Raw genomic sequence first — 10,335 nt, 5'->3', positions numbered from 1 at the left:
GCTTTGTACAAAACATTTCTAAAATACCTAGAAAACTACATTTTTGATTTTTTTGTATAAAACTCTACGTGTATATGTATAATATGTATATAAATGCTTTTTTTTATCGTACCGCTTATAACTTCGTACATTCCTTAAGCAGATGTTCGCAGTTTAGTGCCTATACTTAACAAGTGACTATAGGTATGCAGGAAAGATTGTTCCCTCCACTATACATCTAATACAAATACAGTTCGTTATTAAATAAATGGATTGCACAGCGTCTCCTTACTTATACTAGGCTTACAGTGACAATTTCTTCATGAATTAATTCTTGAAATTGGTTCAAACAAACAAATTTGACAAGTGCAATGAACCACTTTGATATCAAACAGTAGTCAAATAAATTAGCGAACTTTTTACGTCAATCCCACGCATGTAACCATTTTTTTACCATAAACCATAATTACAAAAAACATAATTACATAAAACATAATTACAACTTTTGCTACAAATAGGTAGTAGGAGACTCTGATATTCGAAAGGTGTACCGGGTGTCTCACATTTCCATATAACATATAACGTATACGTCACATATGCTGCTAAAATACTTTTCAGTGTATAGGTCTTAGAACGCGCTAAGTATATTCGCATAATATACAAGAAACGAATATTTTTTATCAGCAATGATAGTACTTCTGAAAAAATCCCTAAAAAGTTTATACATAATCTATTCCACCTATTCATATACTCGGAATATTTTCCAAATATTCTACTAAGAAAATTTCTTTGAGTAGATTTTTAGCACTTAGTTTTTTTATTACATTACAAAAGTCTCATGTGATGTTAAAAATCGTGGGTGGAAAAGCCTCCAAGATGAAATGCATTTGGGAGCGAATAAAATTATATCATGATTCAAATTCCATAAATTTTCAAAACACGGCTATTAGCTACTACTAAACAAGACGCTCAAAACAACTTCAAGCTGAATAAAAAAATATATATGATTAACAATCAATTGGATAAATAATTCTAGTAAATAACCATAGTATATAACCGATCTGCTTTATCTATATTCAAAGGGCATAGCAACTAACCAATAGGTTATAATTTGTCGATGGTTGTAACTTCAATTTTGTATAAGACGTGTGTACGTTCGCGGTCCGGCTTTGAAAGACATTTTTCTTCCAAAGAAGGTTTTGATGTTTATTTCAAAAAAGTAGTAAACTTCGACAAACTTAAAATAGCTTCAAATGTTACAAATAAAATATGACTATCAAGCATTTCCTATATGAAAAGTTTATCCACGTAAGTTTTAGCAAGAATTGAATATATTCAAGAATAAATAAATTATAGAAACTCATTATTTTCAATTTTTCAAAATACCTCAATCTAGCAGAGATAAAATTGCCAATTAAATGTCAGTCAATTCCAAATAGTGAGTGAAAATCTAAAACTTTTATTTCGGCAAAACTTTGTTAAAAACATCTAAATAAGGTTTTGATTAGTACAACACCTGTAGAAGATCCGTACCATTATGCACATTCCAACAATATACCTAGATTGTACTAAGTATTATATAAGTTGCGGCTAACGTGTAAACTTGATTTGTGTGTAAACTAGCTGTGTAGTTTACAAGGTAACTAAGCTGTTGACTATTTTAATAGAAAACGCTTTTTCACCTCTATTATCGGCTATTTTATAAACTAATAAAGAGTTTGTTTAATATAAATTTACTAGAAATCTGTATTAGTTGGTTACTTTATGAACTATCCGTTGCAGTCTAGCTAACATAAGAACCATAATTTATAATAATACAAAATAGCCAAACCATTTCCAACCAATTCTGTGGCTAATGGAGAAATAAATTTAGGTTATGTTAGTACTTTTCTTTTTTTTATACTATGAGGGTGTGTTGTTTACATTTTAAACGTACTTTTAGTATACTAAAATGGACCACAAAGAAACATTTAACGCTACGTTATTAAATCTGAATTGTAAAGAAGCAAATCATTCCAAACTTCATTATGACAGCAGTTATACAAAAGTGGTGTCGAAAGATTAATGAACTTACGTGTCACTAGACTATCAACTATGCAAAAATCTGATTATTATTGGAATAAGCATTTTGATTTAAAACGAGTTTCTGGCAAAATAACAGCTTGCATGAATGATGTGGTTGATATTATTAAAGAATGTCATCAGTCAACTGGACCCGGTGAAAGACAAGCTACAACAAAGCTAATGAATCAAAAATGTTCAAATATATCTCAATAAATTGTAATATTGTTTATTGACGGATGTAAGAAATGCCAGTTAAAAAAGAAAAAAGTAAGGTAAGAAAAAACTGCAAATGGGAGTTTCCTATATTAACAGCACTAGTCCTTCTAATGACCAAATAAAATAGGAGAAATAGAAAACAGTACAAGCTTACAGAGCTGCTCAATGTGCAAAGAAGATGATTTATGTTTACATTACACATTACACACACAACAAACAAAGGACAGAAAAGATAAGAAAAGATTGTCGGGAAGTAATTGGGAAAAAATATTTTCACGAATTGATTTTTGGAAGCAAAATTTCTTGTTTCCCGATTATTTCAAAAAAGACACAGAAATAAGCATTAGTAGTGCTTTTGATTAGTTTCAGGTTCATCACAAGGTTATGTAAGGCGTCAGTGTAAAAAACATTGAATGAACAAAAAAATTAAAAGCATTGCTCTGGGATACACCTGTAACAGCGAATTATTATTATTATTATTATTATTAGTGCTAGCTTCATACTTTTAATTGTTTGGCGCCTTAGTTGATGTGCCATATATCTAAACAATCTTTCTACCTGCTATACAATAATTTAAGAAACACACAAATTTTTATATAATAAACAAATTTAAAACAAAGGTTAGCATTTTGTGGGTAACTATTCCAGCTAGTATGTAAATCATAAACCATGGTTGGTAAGTTTCTAAAGTAGCCTAATGTTCGGCTATATTGTATTACTATAAATTATGGTTTTATATTAGCTAGACTGTAACGATTAGTTTATAAACTAACCAGGTAATATAGTTTTCTAAATAATTTCAACTAAATTAGCCAAGTTGGATGAAAATGCGTTTTCTATTAAAATAGCCAACAGTTTGGTTAGACTGTAAACTGCACAGCTAGTTTACAAACTACTCAAGTTTGCGCATTAACTGTAACATATATATTATATAAATACATATACCAGTAGAGTGCATTTGGCTTTATCATAAATACATGTTAAGAATACAAGTAGATAAATAGAATATGCTATTTCAAATTTCTTGGTAACACCTTGTGTGAGACCCCCAGTATAATGTATTTTCACCTGTGACTAGAAATCTTATGCCTAGAAGTCTCACGCGTCGAAACTTTATGTTCATTTTTTCGATCTGAGCATTCACACGGTACGGTAATTTATTTGATATCCTCAAAAACTACTGTAAACTGTTCATCCCTACTTGTAAACTCTTCTTGGCCAAATTGAACCTCTTTTTTTATCTTAATTATCTTCTTTCGATGTTACATAGGTACAAAAAAAATTCCAGCAACAATAAGAGCAAGGGCAGCATATATTTTTCTAATTCTTATAGAATTTTGTGGAATAGACTGGGGCTTAAACATTTCAACCAACTAAGGACTGTTATGAATAAAAACTGTTTTAAAACAACTGACAAAGTAAAACATAACCTCCATATTTATCAAGGAATTAAACCCTTACACTTCATGAAGTTATTGTCAGTGTAAAACTAGTATTACCGCTTCGGTTAGCTTCACAATTATAATCTATTTGTAAGCTTGGGCAGTTAACGAGAAGTAAATCATTGCGTTGTCGGTACTCGTGTGCCTGTTTTAGGCCGCTTCGGTGTGTTTCGTTATACTCGGCGTCGTTCGTGAAAGTCAAAGGGAAATACAGTCTCTAACGATTTACAACCAGTTGGGTCCCAAACAATTTTCTAAAATATTCACAGCGTCGTACCTCTCCATGTCGCTAAATATCTGCTTAAGTTCGGTTAAGGCGTTACTGTTCCTGTTCCTAGACTCCCACAGGTCCAATATACAGTCTGTCGGTGAGGGTTTTGTCGCGAAAAAGTTTATATACCGGTCGACGTTTAACGCGTGTGCCAACATTCTCCAGTCGTTGCCCCTTTGTACGGGAGTGTCGAGACAGTGGCACAGTTGCTTCCTAATTTGCTTACATAACCTAAACGTAAAGTCGTCGCACGTCGACACGCCCTTATCTGTCACTATCAAGTTTTTGGCACTCTTCTTCGAATCGCTCGATCGGCTCGTCTCGCTACCGTGCTGCAACGCTATTTTTGGCACTAGTTCGTTGTGGTTAAACTTGGTCTTGGAATCGGACACGTCGTCTCTGCACGTGATGTCGAACACCTGGTGGTACTCGAAGTTTTTCTGGTTCACTTTCAGCTTAAAACTCAGATTCCGGTTCACCTCGTACGATTCCAGGGTGAACGAGCAATGGAGACTGTTGCTGTTCGCTTGCCACACGTGCATGAACGGTATCTCCTGGTAGTTTGAGCCCGGTTTAGATTTCCAACCGTCGCATACCGATTCCATCGTCATGCAAAGGTTGTTGCCACCGTCTTGAAACAGCATCGATCTCGGTTCATCCAGTAGGTACCCTCCCAGACGTCTTTCCTGCCCGTAGACGGTTTCCATGGAACTGTCGGTGTCTTCCAAGATGTACACCCTGACACAGTAATCGACGGTGGTTTGGAAACAGAGTTTCGGCGCGAACGCTGCCAGCTTCAGTCTCTTGATGGCGTTGCCGTTCACGGATCTGCCCACGATGACGAAACGCGACAGGCAATCGGTGACCAAATAAGCGGCGTCGTTGTCCAATTGGCAAAACACGATCGTGTTGATCGTTTCCTGGCCGAGGGTTACCGCGTTCTGCCACTGGGAGTCGCTGCAGTCGCTCTGCAAGACGCTGATCGACCAGTTGTTCTTCGTTAGTTCCGCGCAGTGGGGTAGTTTCAAGATGACCGCCTTGTTAAGGGAGACGTTGGGGCCGCACGAGACCACCGGACTCAGTTGAGTCAGGTGCTCGGCCAGTTTAGGCCTGAAGCAGTCCTCGTTGAGTATCGACAGGAAGAGTTCTTGTTTGCGACTCCTGGAAACCGCTCCTTCCGGGACCAAGAGGTTGACTCCGGACTCGGGGAGGTTGAGGAAGGCGCCCGCGTGAGTCACGGCTGCGCTGGTATAGTTGCCGCTGGTCGTAGGTGTCACCGCGTAAGCGGCCGGCAAAGCGGACAGCGGCAGAGTTACGGAATCGGTCGCTACCTCGTACGTAGAATCCGCTGGAACAGAACGTAGTGTGAAGCGACGTCCTCGTTAAATGTTGAGATAACTCACAGTGATTGGTGCACCCGCTCAATTGACTCCGTTTCCCGCTAGACGATTCCAGAGTCGAGCTTGTCGCGGGTGACATTTGGATATCCGAAGCGGAAGCCAAATGGGGAACGTCATAATGATGTTCCGACGCCGATTTGGTTATCGACGTGGCGGGGGTGGTGTAAGGGTACTCGTAACAGGCGGGTACCGTCTGCGTCAAGTCTGGTTGCAAACTCAAGGACTTCTTGTCCTGTTCGGGAAAAAATTCTGGGTGGTAGTCTGGAAAGGCGAACAGAGAGCGTATGCGTTTGAGAATGTTAGTCTAACGATACATATCTATAGTCAAAACCGATCTTATTTTGGTTTTCTTTTACAGGCGTATACTATCTTGACGTGAAAAAAGGATAAGCTTATAATTTATAGTGGCTTAAAAGCTTTGACTTTGAGCTGCGAGTTTTGAGACTTCGACAATTTTAAGGGGAAATATGAGCAATAAAAAGCAATTTTCTGGTTTTTTGCGTCACAGAGCAAAAACTGTGATTTCAAATTTGATAAACTATTTTGAAAATGAAATAGAAAGTGGAAATTATCTACGAAATTGTTTAGGAATTCTGCAGAAAATTGTGCATTAAAAAAACACAGGTATATTACAGAACAAGACAAAAGGTGTAAACGACAGAAATGAAAGATTTCATTGAAAATGTGACAACCGATGTAACTTCCAATTTTGAAAGAAATTGTAAACGATTCATTGTAAACATTATCAACATTACTAATCCAGCCTGGAGTAGCCTCAAGCTGTCTTTGCTGATCCCAAGACCGGGCAAAAGAGGAGGGTTGTAGCAGCGGACCCCTGCTCTATGTAAAAAAAAAGATTTTTCCTAAAAAACCTAATCACAATGGAAAAACCACGAGGACAAAACAAGCATAGAAAAAGGAAAACGAATTGTACTACATGGAGTAACGAAAGACATCAGGAAGTTGCGAAAGTACATTACCACATGGGAACCAATTAACGAAAAAATGAAAAGAATGAATCTCAAAGTGTTGGGAAGAAATGTTGCGATTAAGATTAGTCCATAATAAAGACTTACTTTTTGAACACTGAGAATGGGAAGAAAGGAAAAGGCAATGAGGGAGACATATGCGAACAAAGTCAGTTGATGGTTCTAAATGGTCATTTTCAACATCCAGAGATCGACAAATACACATGGATACAGTCACCAAGAAACTTATTACGCATTATCGACTTTATTATAACAAGACAAAAATCTCGATTAACATGCATAGACCTTAAGTACAAATAGGTGCCCTCTTGTGGGAGTCACCACTACCTAAAGGAAAGATAAGATAAAGGAAAAATAACCTTAATTAATAAATCGAAAGAAAACCCAGACAATATTTAACGAGACGAAGAACCGGCAAACGAGGAAGCACTACTAATATTTAACACGATTAGCTTGAAAAACGAAAGTACAAAAATACTGTATAACACCCTACTGGGTCAGAAAATACAAAAGGTGGAATTCAATGATATAGAAGAAGAATACAAATACATAAAGCAATACAAATACATCCAGCCGCAGAGGAAAGGTGAAATTACCACAAATACTTAAGCTCAAAAACCTTAAACGACAAATTAAGGTACAAATAATCGCAAGCCAGAGTACGAAGAATGATAATCGAAAAAACCAAAAGGAAGAAGAAAACGTACAGAAAGTAGGAGATTCCTTAGAAACATGACAATAGAACTGAAACAGAAGGTATAGACAAATGTTGGTATAAGAACGTCTTCAATAAGACCAACATTAGCAAAGATTAAGAAAGTGTGTAAAACTTTAAAAAATGGCAGAGTTCCGGCCCCAGGTGAACTTGTAAAATACGGAAGCGAAAAACTGTCTTGCCAACCATGCATAAAAAAGGGACACAAGAGCAATTGTGACAATTATCGGGGTATGGAGGTTACAAGTTCCATTAGTAGAATATATGCAAAAATTAACAAAAAAACAGAATAATTCGCGGATGTTCAAGTGGTTATTACACAAGACATGGATGACATCGACACATGACACGTAAGCTAATTGAGGAGTCTGACAAATCTGGCGACTAATTCTATTGAATACGTATTTATTATTTATATAATTACAATTAGATAGTAGACAATACAACACAATGTATTCAAATGTTTTGTTTCAAGTTCCTTACTACTAACTTGAACCGGTTTGTATTGGCCCACAATGACGACGTTAATAGCATTCGTCATGACTTTTTTTATACATAATTTCTTGTAGAGTCCTTAAACGGACTTCAACTGTTTTCGCAACTGCTTCCCGGGGACTGGATACCAAATTTTCATTCTCTTTTTATTACTTGAAATAATTATTATGATTAAATACCAGTTGTTGTAGATAGATGCTAAAATAAATTGAACTGTTTAATATTGTTACCGATAAGATAAAATTCATTTTATTATTAAGTTACCGAAATAATCAATACTATTTTTTTCTAACTTTTCAACACCTACTGTTTTATATTCTTGTAAAAATAACGATATGTGGCTATCACAAGACTATACTTAGATAAAATAATACTAATTCTAATAAACTTCTTATTTCTTCTGGTATATTATTTAAAATATATAATATATAATACAATATAATAGCATACTATGATTAGTGACCATATATTAAGACTGGATTTGACTATATGGAAGTTATTTTAACGACAGTTAGTTTTTACCCTATCGCTACGGTAATTGTTTTATACAAGAGCATCATTCATCATGGTTAGTATTATTATTAGATAGAAACCTAGTGTTCTAGAGGATAGGCTTCCTAAAATTACCCTAAACAGCAACTACAAAATGTAATTATAATGACATCATCTAATTTAATGAATGAATCTTATTGTCGAGAAACAAATCTGGGAAATATTCATTATAACGATTGCTGCCTAATATTAACCTAAAAATTTGGTGTAAAATCACTGTCATGCCGCCGCATCTTTCGCATGGGCATCTAACAAGTATTTCTAGATAGAAATCAGGGCATGGGCACTTTACTAAATGATAATTCATCCTCTGGACTATAGATGGCGAGACAAGTATCGCTCTGACTAATAACACACAACTGTGCTTCCCTGTCACCTTAACAGTAGTTTTAGAAAAATGCCTATTAATACTCTCTTATTATCAACATAAGTAACGAAATATCATTTAGTTTTATCCATGAAACTAACTTAAAATCCTGACTACTCCTGCAAATGGAATATAGTATCAAGGGTTAGTTATTACTGTTCTTTTTACTATTTTTCTTGCAATTGGAATATCTTTATTTGACTCTTTTCTGATTATTAGTATGGTTGCCGTCAGATTGTGAGATAACCACCCAAAATTGTTGCTCCTCGTTATTAATTAACTTAAAGTTTGTGAAGAAAACATTCCCCAAGTCCTTAACAACACATTTAACGGTATGGTTGGTTAGTTTTGTTCAGATTTATATTTAATATACCCTGTTACCCCCCATAAATAGACTAAATATTGAATTGAATTGAATATTGCTCTGACTGACTATTTGGCAGCTTTAGGTTGTTATGATGTATATCGCAATTTTTATGTGATACTGTGAGCAGGGTGTTTCCTGATAATTCGCTATCCGTCTCAACTTTGTTAATCGAAGAGATAGAAAATAATTAATAGGAAAGTTTTTTTATATGAGAGTTGCTTCATAACTTTTGGAAATCAATACGATCAAAAAGAATAAATAACTGTTTTTTTTTCTGTTATAAATACAGCATAAAACTTTATTTTATAAAAATAATGATGACATATCTTAATCAAGAAAAGAATGCAGGGATTTATTTGGAGATCATGTGCCGTAGATATATAGAAAACAACTTCAGCGAAAGAAAATCTTTAAAAAGAAAAAGTCGGATGGTTCCAGCGGATGAAAATGAAGAGTTTGATATCTTACTTTTCTTTGAACAATATTTTTTACAATATTATTATTACAATATTTATTTACTATACAAAATTTAAGATATTAATTTATAAAAAATCCTGGAATCTCCACTGAAATTGCTAGAAATTATTTTGGAAAATAAAAAAAAAACATTTAATACGGAAGAATACGGATATCAAGAATTGACAGAAATTTTAAGATTAGAAAGTTGCGATTTTGCATTTTTAAAGGGGTTTTGTGGACTGATGAAGCCACCCTTACAACTGCTGAAATATTTAACTGGCCCCATCTCTGGGGCACCCAGAATCCTCGAGGTATTAAAAAAAATTACTTTTACACAAAAAAATTGTTATTATTATTATTTTTTGTTCATATCAGCCTAAAAAAGTTAAGAAAAAAAACTACAAAAATTTCATATAAAAACTTTCTGTCGTCAAACAAAGAGGTTTCTACAGTCTGAGTTTCTTTTATCCGATTTGGATGCAAACAAAATATCGATTCTACATCAGGGTTAGGTCCACATCCATTTATTAGGTTATATGATGTCATTTCAATAACAATCTGTATGTAGTAATTGCTTTGAGATGTTAAACTTAAAAATGAGCGGGTCTGCCCATACTCGTCCATCATAAAACACTTTCGGCGATACGTTTTTCCCCCCACCACAGAAAATCCTCCGCGCGGGTAGGATACGTGCAATCTAGGTATATATTGACTGGTTTACGATGTAAATTAGCATTCCACATCTGCCGGGGCCGAATAATTGTAGCTATAAATAATCAGGAGACCGTGTAAAATGATTTAATCGGTAACAGAGCGGGCGTGTTTTACATAAATTCTACGGGAAAACGGAAACGAGTTCCCTTTTGATAAGTTACTTAACGTGCGGGAAAAGATGCTCGAGTGATGTACCTACATTCTTATCGATCGATGTTGGAAAGACGACAGACAGCAATACTAATACATTTATCGGTTATCGTGATCGTTAACCTTTTAAGAATTCACAGATGAACCAGCATCTG

General features: G+C 35.1%; 1 protein-coding gene across 5 annotated transcripts in view; it reads right to left on the bottom strand.

Moving 5' to 3' along the window:
• The window catches only part of LOC132697481 (netrin receptor UNC5C), a 472,678-nt gene continuing 462,343 nt past the window's right edge, over positions 1-10,335 (bottom strand). For all 5 annotated transcript variants that reach the window (XM_060663046.1, XM_060663049.1, XM_060663051.1 and 2 more), the window contains 2 exons: positions 5,376-5,633; positions 1-5,320 (listed from right to left, as the gene is read on the bottom strand). In XM_060663046.1, the coding sequence (XP_060519029.1) occupies positions 3,927-5,320; positions 5,376-5,633 (1,652 nt within the window). In that variant the 3' untranslated portion in view covers positions 1-3,926. The remainder of the gene's footprint in view (positions 5,321-5,375; positions 5,634-10,335) is intronic.

The sequence above is a fragment of the Cylas formicarius genome, unplaced genomic scaffold (genome assembly GCF_029955315.1).
Source record: "Cylas formicarius isolate icCylForm1 unplaced genomic scaffold, icCylForm1.1 PGA_scaffold_1__22_contigs__length_36826433, whole genome shotgun sequence".
In the NCBI taxonomy this organism is placed as follows: domain Eukaryota; kingdom Metazoa; phylum Arthropoda; class Insecta; order Coleoptera; family Brentidae; genus Cylas; species Cylas formicarius.
This window is presented reverse-complemented; position numbering and strand designations above follow the sequence as displayed.